Here is a 22,998-nt window from a genome sequence, read left to right as displayed (position 1 = left end):
CTGGTTTCCTTCTCATGTCATTGTGTAAAAACATATAGAAAGGAAGAAAAAAAAAACCTAAGGAAACTATAAGTAAACATGAATGTGATCCACCTCACAGGGTGGCTCATTTACAGTGACTGAGTGCAGCAGATTAGTGGTAGGGAAGGACGAGGGTATGAAAACCACAGCCAATACATTCCAAGTAATGAACACCCGGACCAATAATGTAAAGTGAAAAATGCACAAAGATTTCCAACTTGGTGTCCCTGCTGAAAAATCACATTAATACAGTCAAGATAAAATAAGTAGCCTACATGCTTGAATACACATAGAACTTGATACTTTGTTTTTTTCATGTAATATGATCCACTCCTATTCCATTCAGTAACTAATGACTGACTAAAGTGTCATTTATGAATCTAGATTACAAGTTTATTACCTGAACATAATGCATTATCCTCTAACTGGCATTTCACATATTTCAAACAGGGAAAACAATGCAGCTCATAGTTCAAAATAAGAGCAGATAAAAACCAATACTTAATTGGTTAATCAAATTGTAAAGTAATTATATTTTCTTCCTCGAGTTTTCAAATGATAAACAAACTATCATTGCGTGTTACTTTTATTCCTTTATTCATCTCCATTTGGGGGGGGTGTAAGTAGGGTCGATACCTTTATTGTGAAAACACGACATACCGGAAGTGTAGTTTTGTTATGCTTGTTGAAATCACGAGTACGGAAACAGTGTTTGTTTTCCCGGTGTTTAAACTGTATCGCTTCCATCTAAACTACTCCATTCAAAGTGTTGTAACGCCAACAACAACAAAGACACTATCGTTGGCCTGAAGGGTTCGTGTTTGTGTTATTTTATGGAGGTTTTATTCTAGTTTTATGACTCGGAAACGCTTCTCTTCGTCCTTTGTAGCTAATGGTAACCAGGGTTACAGCCATAGGCATATGTCATACAACTGCCTTATATCTAATGGCATGTTTGTTTGTTTGTTTTGCAACAGTAAATACACATTGGTGGTGTGTTTGAACCGATAGCAGGCTGATCTTAACTTAAAATCGCTACTCAAAGCTACAAGTAATGCTGTGACTTAGGCTAACGTCACTTTTAGATTAAGGTTATCTACGGTATAAACATCAGATTCAGTTTTATGCTGTCATCTCTGATGGATTTGTGGCCCAGCATTAAGCATGTCCTGCTGCTGATTTTATTGAAGTCTTGTAAAGAGGTTCAGATTCCCATTAAAAGTGATTGAGTCAGTGATGCTGGTGTTGTATCCAGCTTTTCCCCCCATTGAATTTGAAGCAATGTGGCATCAATTATGTGCTGCTATTTCCAGCGAATTTCCTTGTTAAAGATTTTTCAGCCTGCTTCCATGTGATTCTGTGTAATGGCACTAATATTTCTCTGTCCGTGTCTAGATGGCTCGAGAGGGGAGACCGCCCTTCCCTGCTTCTCTTGTCATGTGTATCTGCATGTTATTATTCCTGTGTGACTCCCACCCTCACTCTGCTTGGCCTTCTAGTTCAAGGGCCCCATCCAACAATACTGCAAGGAAAGGTATTCACTCTTTCACCAATAGTATTTCACAGTATTGCACAGTTTTTCCTTTAAATATTATGAAATATAGCTATCCTCAAATCTACAGATTGCGTTGGATACTGGATTGAAAATTGTTCCATCGCATCTCTTAGACTTTCATGAGTTTGTTAGATGTTTTCTTTGTGTGTGGTTCCAGTGTCAGATATAGCAGCAGAGGTCGTGGGCTACACTGATGTGGCGAAACAGATCATCGACCTGGCTGTGTTCGGCGCAGCCCAGGACCGGTCTTACAGACGGCTGGCCGACTTCACCGACACTATAGGGAACCGTGTCAGTGGCTCACAAAATCTGGAGATGGCGATCAAATACATGTACAATGCTATGAGGAAGGATGGGTTGAACGTCCATCTGGGTTGAGTACACCTTGTTATCTGTCTCAATGGATGGAGCATGATTGCATAAGTGAAAGCACTCGTTCATTTCACCCGGCTGATCTGTGCGGTTTCTTCTCCAGAGCCCGTCAAAATCCCACACTGGGTGAGAGGGAAGGAGAGTGCAGAAATGACTGAACCCAGGGTCAAAAGTCTGGCCATACTGGGACTGGGTAGCAGTGTAGGAACACCACCTGAAGGTAAAGACCACTGCTGGATAAAATTGTCCTAATGCCTATCATCCGTCATCCATCGCCCTCCTGTAATCTCTACTCCAGGTATCAAGGCAGAGGTGTTAGTGGTTCAGTCTTTTGAGGAGCTGAAGCGTAGAGCCAGTGAGGCCACGGGCAAGATTGTGGTCTTTAACCAGCCGTTTGTCAGCTATGGGGAGACGGTGGCTTATCGAGCTTATGGAGCTTCTGAGGCAGCTAAAGTCGGGGCTGTGGCCACACTCATTCGATCTGTTACCCCATTCTCAATCAACAGGTATCTATCTATCTATCTATCTATCTATCTATCTATCTATCTATCTATCTATCTATCTATCTAGACACCTCACCCTCATATTTCCCTCTAGACACCTCACCCTCATATTTCTCTCTCTGTAGTCCCCACACTGGTTGGCAGGACTACCAGGATGGAGTGAAGCGCATCCCCACAGCTTGTATCACAGTGGAGGATGCTGAGCTGATGTGGCGAATGGCGCAGAGGGGGCAGAAGATCGTGGTCAGTCTCAAAATGGAGGCCAAGACTCTGCCGGACGCCGACTCTTTCAACACAGTGGCTGAGATAAGAGGCTGGCAGCACCCTGAGCAGGTAGCATTCACTTTCTCTGCTGCTCACATACACCAGCTTATCTGACCTGCTTATCTCTGACTTATAAAACTCTTGATATTATTATATTATCATACAACGTTCCCTCTTTTAGTTTTGGGGGAAATCTGTGGGCCTTCCTCAGAAATTGTGTAGGAAACAGATGTCCTGGCTGTTAGAATAACAGTTTGGAAGAAAGGCTATCTCTGAAAGAGTTCTTTTGTCTCTCATGATTACTTTTTCTCTCCCTTGGGTTTGTTGCGAAGAAGACTGACCTCTTTTTGCTGAATTGAGATATTTCCAAAGATATTTACTTTGCCTGTGTTTTGCTGTGTGTTCGTGTGTGATCTAATTTTTCCAAAGAAGCGCTGAGGCTCAGCTGAAAAATGGCACTTTGAGTGATTCAGTTTAAAGTGGATTTCTATGGCAACACAACATTGTATAAACAAACTATTCACCTATTGATTTGCATTTTTCTTTTAGTTCGGGAAAAAAAATTATTTTTACTTGAGGATTTAGAAGATTTGAAAAATTTTCCCTGACCCTTGCATTTTTTCTATTGGGCAGTCTAAACAACTCAACTTGAAATTAGTTGTCATTTGTGGACACATAGTAACATCAACAAACAGAGCGATCATGTGAATCTACATCTTGTTTTTTTCCCTCGTACTGTATCGCATGGCAAACTACAATTATCCCTTGTATTCATTTTTAATTGGCAATGACTAATCAGCTGTATATAAAACTTATGAGCCAATGGGAATGGATGTGACCCATTGCAGGAGCAGTGACCTGCAACTTGGATAAACTAAATCTGATTCCAGGAGGAACTGTGTAAAACGAGTGGTGCACAGTAGTCAGGCTGTTGGTTTATCACAGGGCTGAACAGACATAGATATTTAAACTATATGCAAACTGTAAAGCCTGTCAACTGACTGGACAGGACTGAGAAACCAGTTTAGAGGGTCCTGGATACCAGAGATGGTATCATGCGCCAGTTTCCAAATTGTATTGACTTTTATTTAGTAAAGATGACTGATAAAAGTAGCATGAAACAGAACTACCGCATAATAACCTCCTGGATAGACTTAACCGAACTGAATTAGTACTTTTTTCTATTTTCGGTGTATCACATACTATAAAGCCTATGTTAGCTTTTCACACTGTGCTCAGTGAATCATGCTGTGTAGCCTACTGCGTGGGAAAGAGCAGCCTCACTTCTTTGTGGCACTGACTCTCAGATTCTGGTTCATGTTTACATGGCTGCGTGACATCATTTATGTGGTCGATGTGTGTGCTACACAGTCCATGCTGTCGATTTTCCTGTTCTTCCACATCATAAGAATTTCTTCACCGAGTACATTGTCATGTTCATGAAACCAGTCTGAGACGACTTTTACTGTGTGACATGGTGCATCATGCATCATGCTAGAAAGAACAACAATACCCAGATAGGCTGGAGCATTTAAAGTGTATTTGACCCACAGTGCACTAAGAAAACAGTCTCCATGCTGTCACACCACCACTGGTCTGGACTGTTGTGTCCATAGATTGCAAGCTGTTAACACCAAATTCAGACCAAAACCAAACCAGATTCACCAGATGAGGCTGTTTCCAGTCTACTTCCGTTCACTTCTGCGTGTGTGCTCACTGCAGCCTCGGATTTCTGCTCTGGCCTGATGTGACGGGAACACAATGTGGTCTTCTGCTGTTGTAGGCCCGTCCCCGCTGCTGTAGCCCGTCCTGTTTCTGTCAGCCATTCTCCTCAGACCTCTTACCAACAAGGTGTTTCCCTGCTGCTGCTCACTAGATGTTTTTTGTTTTTGGCACCATTAAAAAACTCTACAGACTGTTGTGTATGAGAATAGCTCCAGAAATACTCATACCAGTTCATCTGGCACTAACACAGTCAAAGTCACTAAGAACACATTTTTCCTCATTCCTGTTTGATGTGAAACTCCTGACTGTTTCTTCGTGACTTGATGAAATATGTGTTTTTGTCTGGTAGGTGAATGTTGATGGTGTTTGCACTTGGATTTTTTCCAGTGTGATGATAAACTGTATGTGTACACCTTTACTTCCTCACAGCCTCTTGATCCTGAAAATGTGAGGCCTGCTGATTCAAGAATTGCAAAACGTCTTGTCATAACAGTGAAGCCCATGATGGTAAAACAACAGGATTGCAGACTTTGACTGCTAACACAGAGCACAAATGAGGTCTGCTTTGTATTGTGGGAATGCCATTATATCCATGTTGTTTCAGAGGTCCACAATATGTCTAATGTAAATGAATATCTCTACAAACTGCAATTATATAATGGTGGGAAAAAGACTTAAACTTAACTCCCATCTCAACCCTCAGGCTACTGCTATATATCATTTCAAAATCAGTCATACGACTTGGATGAGTGGATCAGAGGAACATTGTTGATGTAAGTTGTTACTATTCTGAACTGGGAACCAACGCTCGGTCCCTCGTTATAGAAAAGGGAAATGAAACACATGGCATGGTTGACATCATTGCTGGCTCTGGGCTCTGGCTGGTAGCAGCAGACAATGTGGTTGGGATGCGTGTGTGTGTGTGTTTCAGGTTTAGTGAGTCATTTCCACAGTTTAACCTTTGAGGACCTTGAAGTCATCTGAGGGTGATGAGTTACAGAGATTTTTTTTCCACTCACTCAAGCTTCTCCACCTCCTATCCTCATTTTATCACATGTAGTCTTGCTGTCTGTAATTATGCCTGAAAAAAAAAACAAGTCATGATGCCAAACAGATATTGATTAGAGCTGATTATAAATGTTTCCTGCATTTTTTGGGAAAAATTGCTTTGTTTATTCCCCCAAAACTATACTATATATTTATATCACTTTTTTCCTCTTTGTTAGTACGTGGCAGCAATTGTTAAGTGGTGTATGCTGATATTAGTGGCAACATTTCACTACATTTAGCTCCAAACTATTTTCTAAAAGTGCTGTCCACATGGGGTTCCAATAAATATGGATGTCCTGATATTTCATCACAGCTGGTGGCCTCAACTGTTGCAAGTTCAGGATGTTTATGAGCAAATTCCACAATTGTAGAGTGCCGTGTGAAATCCCTAAGGCATGCTGTAACCTGGTATAAACCCTTACATGGAAAATGTACATGTTTGATTTGGAGGTACACTCCTCTGGTATTGCAAAACAAATTTAATGATTCATGGCTGCTGCAAAGAGAAGCATGTCTGAGTGTGTTTGTGTCTGTAATAAATGCCTAAGTACGTCGACACAAATGTTGATAGCACTAGATTTTAAGTAAACTGGTGGCACCTTCAGGTTTAGGCATAAAAAAGGTCTTGAAGAGAAAATAGTCCCGTATGAGCATGGCTCAGTTGAGGCCTTTATTTTAACAGAAAGGATGTCCTCTGGGTCATTGTCCAGATAGGGCTTTAAAGGGTCAGAAAATGTTTCGTAACTTGGAACAACAGGTCAGGCGCATCCCACTGACGGGAATCTCACCTCTTAAATTTCCTGGAAATGGGGATATCACATTGAACTGTGCGTTTTTGTCTTGTGTTCTGTTTTTATGAGTCTGTTTGTCTGTCCTTGCTGGTAAAAAGTCTTTTTTAAAATTATATTCACCTGGAAAAATTGTCCCACTGCATTCAATCTCTCTTTTCCTTTGTTTATTTCTCTTTTATCTGTTCGATCTGCTAGGTCGTCTTGCTGAGTGGCCATTTGGACAGTTGGGATGTGGGTCAGGGAGCCATGGATGACGGAGGTGGAGCCATGATTTCCTGGGAGGCTCTGTCACTCATCAAGGACTTGGGTAGGAGACGGACATATGGTATAGGCAAACAAACATAAAGTATGACGACATACAGGCACTTAAACAGACAGAAACATACGTATACATAGTGTAGATGTGCAGAAATATGTACACAGACTGCAGCAGGCTCACACACCCATATAAACAAGGTCAAGTAAATGATTGACTTAATTATGTAACCAGCTTGGCCCCCTCAGATTAATACTATTATTTATGAATAAGTGACCATAGCATAAAAGTACAACAGATGTACTTGCAAAATACAATAAAGCTCCATGACCAAGAGCAAGAAATAAAATTGACTGTGCTTCATTTATCTCCAGCAGCCAGGTAGAGGATACCATGAAGTATCTGGATCCAAACATTGGGACAAATCACAAAACAATTCCTCTGACTGTAAACAGTAATTTCCTCCAACTGTTTTCAAAGGAACAAGAACACACATGATTAGGAAACACACCGATACACACAGTGAAGTATTCTTATAGACGAAAGAATGCATCTCAAAACAAAACAAAAACAAACTATAATTGGACAGGTTCATCCGACTGAGAGCAGGAGGCCCACTGATGAAGTTTTATAGTCAGGATTCAGGAATACAGTGAAGTTTGGAAAAGAGCTTCAGTAATAATCTATGTGAATTATATTTTTCTGTAAGCATGAATAAAACATACAGTATCTGAATCTCAATCTGTTATCAATTATCCCCCCTGTCCTGTATGTTTTTTCTATGTTGTTGTGTACTAATTTGTCTCCTCATCTGTCTCCAGGTTTGGTTCCCAGGAGAACCCTGCGGACGGTGCTGTGGACGGCTGAGGAGCAGGGTGGAGTTGGAGCGCAGCAGTACTTCAATCTACACAAGGTGTGCTCTACTTTTACTGCAAATATTCTCTCTGCTTGTAAGAAGCAAGGAGGGTCGCGCTTCATTGTCAAAGTGTAGACTGTGTCTGGCGTAGTGTAGAGGTATACTCACAGAGAACTGGAGGGGCCTTGGCTGGACACCAGGTTTTCCTCTGTGCAAAACAACAATCTATCTACAGTCTTACAGAGTTTCCTTCTGTAGAGATTTGGCTGCCAACCAGACCTTAATAATAAACTCCACCCTCACACAGAGAGTGCAAAGAGGTACAAGGATTTTGTGTTTTTTAAAACCATTTTTGTCCAATGTACTCTGACAAAAATCAAAACGAATTCTTATATGATTTACTGTCTAATTAGAATATAATTTACGTCAATAGGGAAAAACAGCTGCACTAGCAACTCCTCATATAGAGACTAATCAGTGGCTTACTACTTTCATTGACTGAAGTTTGTATTGTTTTCAATTATTTACACACATCATATGTTTTTTTTTTAATGCACCTATGCCTATCATGGCCTCCTACTCTTTCTATCTGCTCTTTCCTCTCTGTTCTTTCTTTCTTTTTCCAGGTGAACCTGTCCAACTTTGACCTCGTCATGGAGTCTGACCTGGGAACTTTCACCCCACTGGCTCTGCAGTTTACTGGCAGTGATGCAGCACGACAGGTCAGATTGAAAACAAAACACTGTCCAACAGTTACTAGTACTTATACAGGCTTAAAAGTCTGGCACAGATTCTGCACAGAGACATGAATTTCCTTCTTCACCTTCTTACTGTACTTCAGATGTATATCTCACCTTCAGACTTTCACACTTGCCCTCACTTTTGTTCATTTGAATTACATGTGGGATGTAGTTTCTGCCACAGAAACCATAGCAACAAGTCCAAAAAACCCCGGCTTAACCACAGAACTGCTGTATGTGTTAAGCTAAGACACATTTTCCTGTCACCAGGTGATGGAGGAAGTGGTCAAACTGTTGGCTCCCATTAATACAACCAAACTGGAGGCACATGGAGAAGGGACAGACATCTCACCGTGGATGCAGGCAGGAGTACCAGGTAAGAAGAATCTGTCCATCTACAAATTGCAACACTGATGTTCACAGAGCACAGTGAAACTGGATATGATAGAAACTTCATGAAGTGAACCATTAACGCAGAAAAGAGAAATAGGGAATTACTCTCTAGTTTTCTATGGTGTTTAAGAGCTCTCTGGGTTTCTGAAAGTGCTATGTGTACAGATTCACATCCTCGGTGATTAACCATGAGTACACTGTAGGGAAGTACGGGGCAGACGTTCAGATGTTGTGATCTCTATGAATTTCAACTTAAAAGGGAAGTTACTTAAGAAGGATGGGACATCTTCAATCAGTAAACTTGAGTATCCAAATCCTAACTCTGGTTGGACTTGCGTGACTAAGTTTACCGTCATTTTATTGAAATGATAGTTACACAATGTTAAAATACAATACCGGTAACTGAATAAAAAAAAAAAAAAGACATACATTCAGAGGAAATCAATATAATTTAATTGGATAGCATTAGGAAACTTTGTATTTGTATTGGCATCTCACTATTTCCTGTAAAAAAAAAAAAGTCATTCATGCACAATCGCTTCATGACATTTTCTGTTGAGCAACGCATATTTAAAAAAGGTCTGATCCCAATAAAACTCTGTTTAAATAGCACAGCCCAATTCGGATTCTTTGTGGCTTTGATAGAGATTTGGTGGTTTAAACACACAAAAACACTTTTTACACAAACATTGTTTTCTAACCTTTAAAGGAGGAACTGAAAACAAGACAAAGATATCAGCACATAATACACCACAAACAATCCTCTTTTTAGTTTCATGTTATTCTGATTGATCTCTCTGCAGGATTAGTGTTGGAGCATGTATGTCTCAACACAGGGAACATCTCAGATGTGTTGCCTTCACTTGCCTAAATGTTGGAAACAGGAGCACTTCAGACACCTATTGGCCAAAACAAAGCAGCTGCTGAACATCGATATCTGTTTCAAATTAGTTTTGTCACAAGAGTGCTAGTCTGATCAGGCCAACACAAAGATGCTAGATGTAGGACGATTTAAAAATAAAATCCATCAACAAATCTGTTTTCACTACTGATTTAGTAGAAAATTGCATAAACAATTCAAATAGCACAGTGATGCTTTTTTTTTGTTAATTACTTCTAATTATACACTGTGGCACTTCAAAGTGGGAGATAAAATGGCATTGACTGAAGAATTGTATTCTTTGGTGACGGTGGCAAAGTTGTCTAGTTATAAAAAGCCCGTAGGACAGTTTGTTATGTTAATGAAAAAACAGATACATGTATTGATGGGGGTTATGTGGAAACAAAAAGAAGTCAAGAGTGTTTTCTTCATCTTTTGGTTCATTCACCATCTGAGCATGATTTATTTAATTTGGCTGACTTTCAACCTCCCCTTTACTTGTTTTAAGAGGTGATTTATTGAGCCCTTGTCCCTTATTCAGTCTTGTGAGTCCTTAACTCAAAGTGATGGCACCTTCCTCCCATTTCCGACATAACTTTATATCTTACAGACACCATCGCTATCCCAGTATTCTTGCCAACTACATTTTTTGAGAATTTGTGTTACACAACTTGTATGACTCAGTGTTTCCTCTGTATTTCTTATCAATCTAAAGTGAAACTGTTTAGACATTTGGAAAATGGAGGATAAAGGTAATTTTGGGGTTTTTATCAGTTTTAAGTGAAGTTTCTTGTTTACTCTCTGTTGGATATGCAATGCACTGTCAATAACAGAATAACTGACTAAATAACCAGTAAAATAGACACCACAGCACAATCAGTTTAATTTAATGGAAGTTTATTACAACACATATACTGAACCTGTATATGTTTTTGGTTTTTCCCATAGAAAAGACAAAGAAAATCTCCTCTAATTCAACATGGCTAGTGGAATAATGAAACCCAGCTTTACAAAAGCTGCTGATGGTTAACTTGTCGACACTGAGATGACAGTTTTCATTCGGGCCTTTCTGGCACAGCACCTGTAGCTTCACACAAAACATATGTTAACATCTATGTGGAAATTTCTTTTCACTTTTAGTCCAATAGTCGAAACACTTAAGGGGCACGAAGGCAGTGAGTGCCGCCTGCGGCTGCCCCACCCATGGAAATGTGGACATAGTAGAAATTAACCTGTAAAGTTGAAATCGAAGCTCGTGGTCAAAATATTCCATCCACTGTTCGTATGGCACGACTGCCTACAGGTGTTGTCAACCTACAGGTCCTTTCATGCATTTTCACCTCTTTTGCCAGTTGATTAAGTACCATTCCTTATTTAGCAGTAGCAGTCAATAAATAGTAGACATTTGAGAGTCAACATAGCTTCTAGTTTGACATTGTATTGAACACAGAAACACATTGTGGTTTATCTTGTAGAAAGAGGAACTGAAAACAAATAACATTTGAACCTTCAGCCAGGAGGACCACAAACACTTCCTCCCTTTCAAAACAATGAACAGAGAAGCCACTCGGTTACAGTCTTGTACAAAAAAGCAGTTTCACTGGAGCAGCAGAGGGTTTCTGTGCCTTGCTCAAAGACACTTTTAAATGCAGTTTATCTCCTTCTGGTGATCCAGAAACATTAAGACTTGAGTTCTGCTGTGTGTATCGAGCTTGTAACTGTTTTCGTGGGGCTTGTTTTACACCATGATCCAGGTTTCCAAGTGTGCTGATTTGTTCCAGTCAGTGATCTTTAATTCACCAACTGCTCCCCATGGAGAGAGGTCCACAAAAGGTGGAAAAGATGCAGCCGCAAACCCACACCAGCGACGGAGTCCTCGGAGTCATGTTTATTCTGCTGGTTCATGACCCAGTGTAGACTAGCTTCATTCAGAAGGGCCTTCCTCCTCATCTGTGTGGCTGAGCCGAGGTCTCTTTGATGGCCTCTTTACTATTGTTGGTTGTAGAAACAATATAGGACTATCCAGGGGAAAGGTGAGGGTGCAAACACCACAGTCTCTGCTGGGTGCTTTTGCCTGGGTAGCTTCAAAGACAAAAGAAAAGTAGGTAATTGTGACATTTGTACTGACAGAAGAAATATGAATGATGTTAAGCCAAGTTGGACACTAAAAATGCATCTCCACAAACCTGTACTTCTGAAGTGATTTGAGAGAGTTTTCATGGATAGCTGTGTGCCAACTGATTTTCTCTCTGGAGGGTCAGTCTGGGTTGAAACATGTCTCACAGAAGGCAAAAGGTGATAAATGCTGCCACCAGAGTCCTTAACAGACACAAGGGAAACAGGAAAAAAAAAGAAGTTTTATTTAAAACAAATTATTAGACATAAAATGTACAAATATTTTTTTTTTTTAGGAAAATCTTCTCTTTGTTTTGCTATTACGCTATTTTAGTGGGGTGTTGGGTTATTCAAAGTCTATCATATGTTTAACACAATGTGAAACTGTAGATGTTGGTCACTAGGTCTTTGAGGAGGAAATTCAGCTATGGTCAACAGAACCACCATACCACAACAATAAATACAAACATAACTATTAGTAGTGGAACCATACTTGTTCGCCTGTTTTTCGTTATCTGTCCCATTATGGCATGATGAATTTAATCTTAATCTTTGATAAGATCCTATCCATAACAAAAGAGGGAGCAAAGGGAAGAAATGAAAAATGCAAAACCCCCAATTATGCAACAATTATGGTGTGATATGTCACAAAGTTCCTCTTTATTATGAGTCTGCACGCTGTCACTTATCATGTGAGGGAAGTCTGTGAGGGTGCAGATCTTCACACTGAGCATGGATGTAATATAAGATAATATGCACTCCGGAGCAGAAGGTGGCGGTAAGTGGATGTCAACCGCCTTAAGAAGAAGGAGACACTCAGCTGGGTGTTCAAGCCTTTACATAGGCAGTGTATGGTTAATCCCCCCCTGTGTGTGTGTGTATGTTTTTCCATATACAGTCTATTGTGTATTCAACGCACCGCTGTGTCTATGATGTTTTGTCATGCTAAATGTGGCACTGGTGAATGTCACCGATGTCCAAACAGCGACTGCAAACGTTGCAGCCTACAACAACACCGCCTCCTTGTAGAAACATAAAACACACCACCAGTTAGTTTACTTACAAGTTGCGGATCTGAAGTCGGGCCCAACAGTGTGGGGACTGACGTATCCTTAATCACTAGCCTCTTTGAAAAACCTGCATTGTACTGAGCCTGATTGAGGAAGCAGTCGATGCTGAAATGAGCCGAACAGACGGTCAGATTCGGACTAAAATGCTCCGGTATTTCAGAGAAAATAAACTTCAGCCACTGGTCTCTGATTTTACTGTCCTTAGGGAGGGTGTGCAACGATAAATTGCTTCCCAGGCATCCCGGGATTGTGCAGCGTCTCCTCGACATGTTTTTGAATGTAGCGTAGCTTGCTAGCTAAAGCGACGGACTGACGTACTGTATTTTTTTGTTAATAAAGCTAACAACAATACAAAAAAAATCTGAGACGGGGAGTCCCCTAGTGAGTGACGGTGGGTTGTGGGCGAGTACCGACGTTGTGATGTCATATCCTTACGGAGGTCCTCACGGCTCGTTTTTCTCAATATGGCCACGGTTTAAGTTGACTTAACTGTTTTATATATTCACAGGATTGTAAATGTAACATGTCGCACATTCGCATTAAAGACAGAGAGAACCTATCCTTTAGCATTTACGTTTTAACGCTTGGAGCAAAAATATGTAGCCGAGCTAAAAAAGAAAGAAAAAAAATCCACCAAGTGTCACCGACTGTTGTCTTGGTGACTGTTGCTGTGTCCAGCTTCGAGCACGCGCGGCTCAGGCACAACAACCATAACAACAGCCGTTAGCCCAGCAGGACATGCTAACAGGCTAATGTGCTAGGACCAAAACAAAGCGCTCTCCCTCTCACCATTTCAGAGCTGACCGACGGGTCGCGTATCGTGGGAACGGCTCCTTTCTTCAGTATCAGTTTAGAAAGTACTCCAACGTCGAACTGCCTCTGGTTGTGGATGCACTCTGGAGCGAAATGAGCCGAACACACCACAAAAGACTTGGCGGAGACGGGTCGGTGCGGGTCTCCGAAAACAAACTCCTTCCACTTCTCGGCGATGTTTTGCTCCTTAGGGAGTCGGTGCAGTGATTTGTTGGACGCTCTGCAGCCACGGACAAAGCATTTCTCGTGAGTGGGCTTCTCCGACATGGCCACACTCTCTTGACCTACAGGGTGGATGTTTACTCGACGGCGATAGGTTATCCGGTGTCGACGTAGAAACCGGATCAAATTTCCTGCTCCCCCTTAAAAGCTGGGGGACATCTTTCTGTGGTGCAACTACAGGCCTGTCGGTAGTGGGGGCCTCACACTTCCACAGCTTTTACCAACTCATTTTGGACTAATTTCCACGTTATGGGACCCCGAAAGGGCTCCAGACCACACGTTGTGTGTTTACCGTATTTTCCTTCTCTGTATCAGGAGCTTTGCTTACCTGTGCTGCCATGTCTCTGCTGGACTGCAGACAGTGTACTGCTCTTGCACTCGGGATAAGGATGTTAGGTCTAGGTCTAGCCTCGTAAACCAGCCTCTCCCGGGCCTCATGGCTTGAAACCCCGCAACACAGCACGTTGGCCAATGGCCAATCAGGGACCGACTGGTGCAAAGCCCCGGATGATAACGTCGCGACACGGACCACAACTTCAGAGCCAATGCGTTAGGACATCGTCGTGAAATACTGGAATTATTACCTCTACCACACTTTGTCTTGTGTTTTTTCCAGGGGTTTTGAGTGGCGTTGACTTGCGATTTGGTGTTGGGGGATGGTGCCTTCGTCTTTTCGCTGCCCGTGGTGTTTTAGAAGGCGATTCTCCCGGTCGTTTCTCTGAGTCTGTTTGGGGTGGTGTAGTTTCGGGTGTACTTGATGCGACCGGTTCGGAAGGAGTTTCTTCGGATAGTTTCCACTTAGTGAGTGTTGATAACGATGCCTCCATTGCTTTAACTTGTATGTAACACTTCATGCAAATACGAATGGATTTGTCGTCCTGTGGCTGCAAGCGTAGTCCATATGATGCCAGACGAAGAAATATGCTTCGATTGTCAGGTCCTCCACGTTGATAAATCTTCTTAGTGTGTGTTAGACGGCCGTATTTACGACAGTTTTCATTGCAGAGACGGCAAAAATCATTTATATCGGATTCGGCCATAATGTTTTTCTAGTAGTTTGCTCGCGGTTACTAATGCTAGTGCTAGTAGAGCCGCATAGAGCCGTAGCCATAGACATATGGCCGTAGCAGTGAAGCTAGCGCATTTGGATGACGTCACTTATTTTGAAACGCTGATTGGCTGCAGGGGTGCAGATCCGATTTTTTTTTTCTTTTTGCCATAAATCACAACTCCGCAGAGGCTCGGCATATCATTCAAAAAGTACTGCATAGGGAATCATTTATTGTGCTTACCTTTCTTGTTATTTGTCCTAAACAGCCAACATTATTAGTAAATCATAATTTTAAGGGTCTCAGACTTTCGCCTCCCACCGACCGTCCCAGATCCCAAATTCTTGGCCATCTTCCTTTTCTCCCAGTGTATGGGACTACTTTATACATGATTAATTGATATGGATGAATATCAAAATATGAAGCCCTAAGATTGAGGGGGTCGTTTTTTAAAGCCTGCTGATGTCATCAGCATCTGTGTAAGAAACTACCCATTCATTTGGATCGTAGTGGAGGAGACTAGAGATGGGCTGGGGAGTCAGAAATATTTTTGTCAAACATTATGTTCCACCATTTCAATAATTTCTTTTTAGATGTTAATCTAAAATGTGAAGAATGTGAAGTCTGAAAATACATTTGTTCAATTTTGAATAATTTGGGGTATTTATATTTGGGGGGGGGGGGGGGGGGGCATGTCCCGTCCCCGTCCCCCCTGGGATCTGCACGTCCCGTCCCCCCTGGGATCTGCACCCATGATTGGCTGAATGGGGTTGTCTGTCAGCGCTACTACTCCCGCCCACCCCATACGCTTACCATGGATCTATTATAAGTTCATGGTATGATGAAAATAAATTAGGCTAATAATGGGTGTTGATTAAAACACAAATAGGTAATGAAAAGTCCTCCATTTCCCATTCACATTAATGTAACTCCGAATGTTCTCCCAACCCTTTGTTGGCATGACGTTGAGTAGACAATTGTTAATTATCCCTTTAATGACCTAGAGCCCAAATTTGTTTCTTGATGAGTTTGTTGACTCCTCGTGTAATGTAACTTGAATTTGATCTGTCTTTGTCTCTGTCTCTGATCCAGGAGCCAGCCTCCATGTGGCAGACAGTCGTTACTTTTGGTTCCACCACAGTGAGGGCGACACCATGGCCGTTCAAGACCCTCAAGACATGAACCTCTGCTCGGCATTATGGGCCGTTGTTGCCTATGTCGTGGCAGACCTGCAGGACATGCTGGGTAGGTAGGTAAGTTAGTTAGTGTACAGAGGACAGGTGAACAGGGTGGTCACTCTGAATTGCTGGCTGATCACAAAACACATGGAGTCCTGCTTTTTAGTTTAATAGAGTTATTTTTTAAAAATAAATGTCAGATTCTGTTTACAAAATTAAAGCTTTTACAACCAAATTAAAATGTATAATGACTGGAGCGCAGGACGACGTAGCCACCGTGATCTTAAATCTGAAGCAAACTACAATCCAGTCAGTCCAGATCAGGACCAAGAAAATACATGTAATGCAAATTAGCAAAAATAATATTGTAGCAATACTATGTGGTATGTTTATGCAGAGAATAAGGGGAAATTGTTTGTTTTCTCAAATGAGATTAGGTTTATGGTCTAAAGACAAATAAATAAAAGCTGTGTATATGATAAAAGACTTTCTCAGATACTGTATTTGCCTTATTCTAACATGCTGCAAAAAGAATGAAAGAAATAATGTCTCGGTCTGTGAAAGTGTAGAACTTACAAGAGAGAAAGTCAGAAAAATCCCCTTTCTTGCCGTGAATTTCCCAACTCTGAGAGAGTGTGTTATCAGTGAAGTTGGGCTATGATAAAACACAATGCAAGCAAACAACATTGGATTAATGAGAGGGGGAGAGTGTGTTGAGAAATTATGGGGCTGTTTAAAATTTACAGAGCTTCTGTGTTTCCATCTTTAAAGATGATATTTTATTTTTTATAAACTGTTGTTGAGATTATTGTGCTCAGTGTTTAAACTATTACAGTTCTTGCCTAAATTGTGTTTATGTTTTCTCCAGTATCACTTTTATGTAATATTCCGTCAAAATGTATGAAAAAAATCCTTGAAGTGTTGTGATATCATCAATAAAGTACAGATATGATGCTCTGAGTTTTGCTGATTGTGTAGTTTCTGTGAGAGAAGAAAGAGGAAGATGAGGAATGAGATACTCATTAAGTGGTGGTTTCCGCAGACAGTGGGAGGAAAGGAGAATGGAGAAGCAGGAGTCATTGTGGGAGCAGAAAATGATTAGAGCACAAAAAAGAGAGGTCACACGCAAAACAGGAAAGGAAGTAAAAGAATTCATCATTTTGCGGGTGCCACGCACTCAGGCCAGTACGCACACACAGCTGTAATCCTTTTAACCCAAGAAGAGATAAGTCAGTCGTCTCTTTGGATGATGTCAGGGTTAGTCAGCTCGCCAGCGCAGATAAAGTCGTTTTTGCAAGCACAGATGTTTGTGTGTCTGTGTTGAGACAAAGCTGTGCAGCCTTTTCCCCTTGTCTGAGGAGCTCTTTCTCATGCGACTGATTCACACACAGACATGTTATGTTAGAGAAGGACAACCAGTGAGTCACACTAGAAAACTAAATAAACACATAAACAGAGACGGTGACTCTGCTGCTGTGTGAAATTAAGCGGAGAAATAAATTGTCAATGTATAAACCGCAAATGTACATCGCTGTAGAAGTTTAAAACACAGCTAAAGTTAGATTGGCGAGAGAATGGCCATGGCACTGGTAGTGATGGGCAATCAAGGCTTTGTTGAGGCTTCAACCAGTCTATGGCTTCAACACACCGACACAGTGCTCCAGGCCGACATCTAGTGTTCAATAAAATGAAGTGCAATTGAGACGTGTCATTCATTGGTTCATTGATTGTTTGAGATTTGATTTGCCATGCTCACTCTGTTCAACTAACGTTACATGGCTGTATGGTTTCAAGCTGACACAATAAAATATAAAATAAACAAGAAGTTACTCTGTTTCTTATTTGGCATATTGTGATAGGCTTTGGTTATAGGCTACTTAGCCTGATATATTAGCCTCTGCTATGAATCACATTCTCTGAAACAAGTCTTAACAGTTTATGGTTGGTACAGTTTTACGATGTGAAATGGTGTAGAGTAGATGACAAATGTGATCTCATTTCAACATAGAAAAGAAGTATAGCTAGTTCGGCGTGGGATTCAATCTATGGATTCAATACTACGTCTGACGAGTGAGAGCCTGATGTAATCACGGTGCGCCACTATATTTCATGACTGTAGCCTACAGGACGTGTTACAACGCTTGAATAAATTGTTTTCCTCTGCTCCACATATCATGGTTTAGTAATGTTATAGAATTCCTGGTACTGAATGCTACACTTTCCAACCAAATCTCTGCCGCCTCAGTTTCTATGTGCTTCGAGGCTCAGCTCAGCTCTCACAGAGATAAAGAAGAGCCGAGAGACAACCAAAACATTGTCGGTGCTTCATGAATGACATGAAAGTCACGTGACCAAACCAAATGCTTCATGAGCTACCGCGCATGTGTCGGAGCCTCGGTGTCAGAGGACCACCAATGGCCCCACCACGCCACCGTAATGTTTGCAAAGGCTACGAGGCAGACTCGGTTGAATTATTAACATGCGGCAGAAAAACAAACAACTACACTTACCGATGAAGTTACAGGCGAAGGCGTCTTAATTGAAGGCACGGCGTCCGGCTTCAGGTTGAGTTTGCTGGCAAAGCCCATTTGTTTTTGATTCCAGTTGGTGAAGCACTCAGACTGAAAGTGTTGACTGCACACCACACTTTTGCTTTGGATAGTGGTGTTGGGACCAAGAAAGCCGATCCACTGCTCTCTCACAGCAGCGTTTTTCGGCATGTAATGCAGGCTAAAGTCCTCATTTCTCTTTGCTTTACAACCTGCTACCATACATACGTGCTCGTCTGCCATCTTTCCTAGCGCTAGTGCCCTCCCCTGGGGTTGTGACGCGTCAACCCGTCTGTCATTGGTTCACAGCAATTTGAAGGCAGAAAAACGCAGAAATTCAATTTTGCACTTCCTTTTCTGCTAATATGTCCTCTAACATCAGAAAAATGCCACAGTAACATGTGAAAAGCTCCACCTCTGAGTTTGTGCAGCAGAGTTTACAGGAGATTAATATAAATATGTTGCAGCAGCTGCCATGATGTAACCACCTGGAAGACTGGGATGATGAATATTTGTATTTGTATATTTACAACATAAAATATAATTCATTTTCCTAAATTATTAATTTTGACATTTGTAATAGTTCCATGGCAGAATTGCTAATAATTCAAAGATATAATCAGTCACACCACAAACATGTTGATTTGTCTTTAGCCATTTTATTCTACCCTTGATTTGAACAATAATAATATAATAAAATACGCTATTTTGCAGTGAACAAAATAGTTTATAAATCTTCTGTTGATTGATTAATCACCTTAATTTTTTTTTGCATATATAATTTTTCAATTATATATGCAATTAGGAGATCTAGACTGCAGAAACCTGATGGCTTTAAACAACCTGTGGACATTAGACAGATGTGTAAATCAAAATGTGAGAAATACGGTAACTGCCATTTAGAGGACAGCTAGAAAAAGGCAGCTGGTCACATTTGTCAACACAGGCCTCCACCTTGTGGACAACCTCTGTCACAGCACCAACCTTGTATTATGAACCTTGGAAATGGAAAAGGTATTGATTTGTCTAACTTAAGTTAATGAGGGACAATAGGAGAGTGAAAGAGCCAATTAAAACCAAATGGTTTGACAATTAAAGTTGATTACACAAGTAATAATATTACAAGGTATTTTATTACAAACATGTAGCATTTTTACAGACAGGAAAAAAAAAACTGTTTGATTTTAGGGGCAAAACCTTTAACATTTGCATTTTAAGTGGTTATTTGTAATAACCTTACAAGATAAATATCTGCAAAACTAACAGCATTTTTTAAGGAGCAAAAAATGTTTTTGACAATTGCAAAATAAACTGGAAATTAACTAAATGTAAATTAATCAGTTGTGAGTCGATGTTCACGTGGCCACAGGTCTTCGGGAGTTGAAGACCTTGATCCCATTTTGCATTGAAGACCGTGCGTATTTAGTCAGGAGGGCTCCGGTGGTCTGTTTCTCTCCACACAAGTCTCTGCATGAGGAGAAGAGAACATCATGGAGCAGGCTACTTTCCTTAAAGCTTAAAAACTCAGACAATTTCTGTGTTATTTTTCTTTTCGTTAAAATTATGCTAACTTCCTGGACAGCTAACACTCACTGTATGTACGGCGTGATGTCATCTTCTGTCCACTTCTCTCGGAGTGTGAAGAGGTGGTTGAAGCGCTCCAGCGTGTCCTCTGGGAGATCGTCCACCCGCAGCAGGCAGATGGTTTCTGGGCGGGACATACGGTCCACCAGTGCTACACTCTGGAAGATTTACACAGTCGTCAGTAGGAAAGAGCTGCAGGCAAGGCGAGCTATACGACAACTAGGCTACATGTTGGCTCAGTCCAGTTAGGTGGCATTTGGAAAGTAAACAAAAAAAAGGTGATTTTAATTGATTCCTGAAACCTAAAAGTGTTGTGGCTTTACATGCATTCAAGCCAACTTATTGTACTGTGACAGAGACAGACTGTGCTCTTTTCTGCATTTCTTTGGGGAAGATATGACAACTTGTAAATGTAAATAATGCAGAAAATTTGTTTCCAAAATCCACAACATCACACATGAACTGTGACACAGACTATATAGTGTAAAAGGTATAAAAGAAGTGCAGACTAACCTTTAGCTGGTCCAGTCTTGTGCTCATGCCCTCTGGGACGCTCTGCTGCCAAACCTGCTGAAACTCCCTCAGGTTGAACTTCACGGCGTTCTGCAGCAGCATTAGTGCGATACCACGACAGACCTTGTCCTCGTGCAGTGTGTAAAACACCTCATCTGCATGGACAAAGGAGGACGCAGATATTTTAGCGCTGTGGAGTTTCAGACTGGATCAGATTCTACCATCAGATCACTAATGAAATTTTACGATCCATCAGTTTAATATTTATCTTAAGGTTGTTTTTTTTCCCTCTTTACCATTTTCAGTGTAACGTTTCCCATAGCAGTTCAAACAGTGCTCGATCATCTCTCTGTGAATAAGAAAGACTCATTATTATTAGAACATGGCCGACCATTTACTCTATTATTATAATACAAACAAAAGATGCTGGGAAAAGCAGAATAACCTAATTATGTTATACGAGTAATTTTATTAATCTTAAGTCTTTTCCTCTTGTAGATCTCTACAACTGAACATGAGGATCCTGGGCGTTAACTCACTTGGGCTCCAGTGGGGCTAACTCCTCCAGACTGGTTTGAAGGGGAACTTTGTTGAAGGACCACGACTCAGAATCCACCAACTGAGTGACGTGACCGAGCAGCTTCATCTCATAGTCGAAGTCCAACACACGCCAGTAGCCTGAAGGAAAGAAAGAAAGAAAGAAAGAAACGCTTTGGTTACATCTGGTAGTTAAAACAACAAATACATGAATACATGTGAAAGGTCACACTTTACCTTCAACCTGACAGGCGTGGATCGTCTCTAAATGGCTCTTTATCTCCTCTTCACTGGCCTGGATCCTCTCCAACAGATCCTCCATTGTGTACTGACAACAGACAAAGGCAAAAGAAAGCTCTTACCAAGAACTACAATAACAGGAAAAGACATCTGAGCTGGCAATACACAAATTACTGGTTTTAATTGCCATTTATTTTCAATTAGGAAAGGCCAAACTATGAACAGATGTTGACGAAGGAGCCAAACATAATATTAAATGATCTATCTGTACATTATTTTACCCTGTTCTCTGTGTTCTCCTCCTGTCCTCCTAAAGCTGGACCTTCATAAGGATTCTCCATTAAAAGCTTTGTCAGTTTCTTCAGTTTAGGACGCCGCTTCCTCGGTTCCCAGTAACTGTTGCAAAATCCCCAGATCTGCAACAGAAGTGTGACACCGTTAGTGTGTGTGGGTCAGAAACTCAACCAACCTTTATGTGCATGTGTGTGTGTGATGTCAGCCTGGTACTGTACATGTGTGTGTTTTGCATGTGTCATTGCCGTACCTGAGCGTGCACCACGTGTGAGCTGTCCTGGCTGTGAGTGAGCTGGTCTGCTGTTCTGCATTCTGGTACCAACAGCAGCACGTTGGACGTGTCGGCTATTTTAAGGTCGTAGGTCTTGTCACCGCTACACAGCACTGCATGCTCATCTTTATCGCCGCGAATCACCAGACTGGAAAAGAAGAAAAAAATAATAATTTGTCATTTATAAAAGAAAAGTACAAAAGCATTTCTGTCCATCTTGTGTCACAGTTATAGTCATACTTGTTTGAAAAAAAATGGACAAGAGTCTTATTATCAAGTTTTAAATAAGCAAAGAGTACAAACTGGGTTGAATAATAGTTAAATGAACATTTAAAAATAGTTTTGTTTCAACCATTTTCGTGAAAAAACCGGAAAAAACAAGATCAACTGGATCACCTCAACCTAATACACAGTTTTTCTTTGTTTTATATCTTAGTAAGTTACATAACCTTTGGGTTTGCTCTGTTAATCAAACCATTTTAGCCTTTTTAGGTGAAAAATATTAATGACTTTGATATTTACCCCATTCAACACTGACATCTTCATCAATCATGACGCTAATCAGAAAACAATAAAACACTGAATGCACATGATCAATACTTCACCTTTGACCAGCTTCTATGTGTTTGCACAGTGTGTCGTCCAGCTCCATCAGGCAGTAGTCGGCAGACGAGACATTTTCCCCAAAACTCAGACAGTGGATAGTTGACTGCAGATCCTCTTCTTTTAACTTGGCGATCTGCAGCGTGGCCTGCACCTCCTCTAAAGTCCTCATCTTCACCTCTGACGGCGGCTCAGATCGATAATACCGACGATTAAAACCCTTTAGACCTTCGAGACAAACTGACAGTGAATACCTGTTTTATAATAAAGTACAAATTAAGTCGAAACTTCTCTGTTTTTCTTCCTCCGTCTCTGTCAAATTTCCCCGCTCTCTTTCTGCCGTGCGGCGGAAGTGACGTAGGTCTATTTGTGACGTCAAAATAGGACCGGGTAGAAACCACTACTCAGAAAGACACCTAGATAAACGCTAAAACAATTATTAAGTGTACTTATTTAGATATCATCATCGACATTTTCTTACGTGTCACATGACCGTAACACTATATTTTGCCACACGAGCCAGATTTATCGATAAAGTTTAAACAGGATCAGTG

At 41.1% G+C, this 22,998-nt stretch overlaps 2 protein-coding genes and 1 long non-coding RNA gene across 3 annotated transcripts; 1 reads left to right on the top strand and 2 right to left on the bottom strand.

The window, feature by feature from the left end:
- Window positions 1-715: 715 nt before the first annotated feature.
- Window positions 716-16,813, top strand: LOC310999337 (carboxypeptidase Q-like). The gene is made up of 11 exons (XM_083989699.1): window positions 716-834; window positions 1,417-1,555; window positions 1,734-1,949; window positions 2,052-2,168; window positions 2,247-2,454; window positions 2,577-2,784; window positions 6,477-6,588; window positions 7,359-7,450; window positions 8,020-8,115; window positions 8,404-8,509; window positions 15,768-16,813. The coding sequence occupies exons 2-11, from the start codon at window positions 1,417-1,419 to the stop codon at window positions 15,926-15,928; spliced, it is 1,455 nt and encodes a 484-aa protein (XP_083845825.1). The 5' UTR covers window positions 716-834; the 3' UTR covers window positions 15,929-16,813.
- LOC310999338 lies at window positions 10,438-14,028 on the bottom strand. Its single transcript, XR_014596040.1, has 3 exons — window positions 13,955-14,028; window positions 11,593-11,725; window positions 10,438-11,488 (listed from the first exon to the last, which is right to left on the bottom strand). It is a non-coding gene; the product is annotated as an uncharacterized lncRNA (long non-coding RNA).
- A 2,936-nt stretch (window positions 16,814-19,749) lies between the features above and the next one.
- Window positions 19,750-22,780, bottom strand: dscc1 (DNA replication and sister chromatid cohesion 1). Its single transcript, XM_083988938.1, has 9 exons — window positions 22,447-22,780; window positions 21,821-21,989; window positions 21,558-21,692; window positions 21,274-21,364; window positions 21,039-21,177; window positions 20,796-20,848; window positions 20,500-20,654; window positions 19,996-20,144; window positions 19,750-19,869 (listed from the first exon to the last, which is right to left on the bottom strand). The coding sequence occupies exons 1-9, from the start codon at window positions 22,614-22,616 to the stop codon at window positions 19,758-19,760; spliced, it is 1,173 nt and encodes a 390-aa protein (XP_083845064.1). The 5' UTR covers window positions 22,617-22,780; the 3' UTR covers window positions 19,750-19,757.
- Between the last annotated feature and the right edge of the window lie 218 nt (window positions 22,781-22,998).

This window comes from Trachurus trachurus (genome assembly GCF_905171665.1).
Source record: "Trachurus trachurus genome assembly, chromosome: 16".
NCBI classification, from domain to species: domain Eukaryota; kingdom Metazoa; phylum Chordata; class Actinopteri; order Carangiformes; family Carangidae; genus Trachurus; species Trachurus trachurus.
This window is presented reverse-complemented; position numbering and strand designations above follow the sequence as displayed.

What these genes read in the sequence shown, in the direction of transcription:
- LOC310999337 (XM_083989699.1), top strand. Translation starts at nt 1,417, where the DNA reads ATGGCTCGAGAGGGGAGACCGCCCTTCCCTGCTTCTCTTGTCATGTGT. An exon ending in TGGGTTGAACGTCCATCTGG is followed by an intron (nt 1,950 to 2,051) that starts GTTGAGTACACC and finishes TTTCTTCTCCAG; the next exon opens with AGCCCGTCAAAATCCCACAC. An exon ending in GATGCAGGCAGGAGTACCAG is followed by an intron (nt 8,510 to 15,767) that starts GTAAGAAGAATC and finishes TCTCTGATCCAG; the next exon opens with GAGCCAGCCTCCATGTGGCA.
- dscc1 (XM_083988938.1), bottom strand. Translation starts at nt 22,616, where the DNA reads ATGAGGACTTTAGAGGAGGTGCAGGCCACGCTGCAGATCGCCAAGTTA. An exon ending in CCACGCCTGTCAGGTTGAAG is followed by an intron (nt 21,178 to 21,273) that starts GTAAAGTGTGAC and finishes TCTTTCCTTCAG; the next exon opens with GCTACTGGCGTGTGTTGGAC. An exon ending in TTAGCCCCACTGGAGCCCAA is followed by an intron (nt 20,849 to 21,038) that starts GTGAGTTAACGC and finishes TCTTATTCACAG; the next exon opens with AGAGATGATCGAGCACTGTT.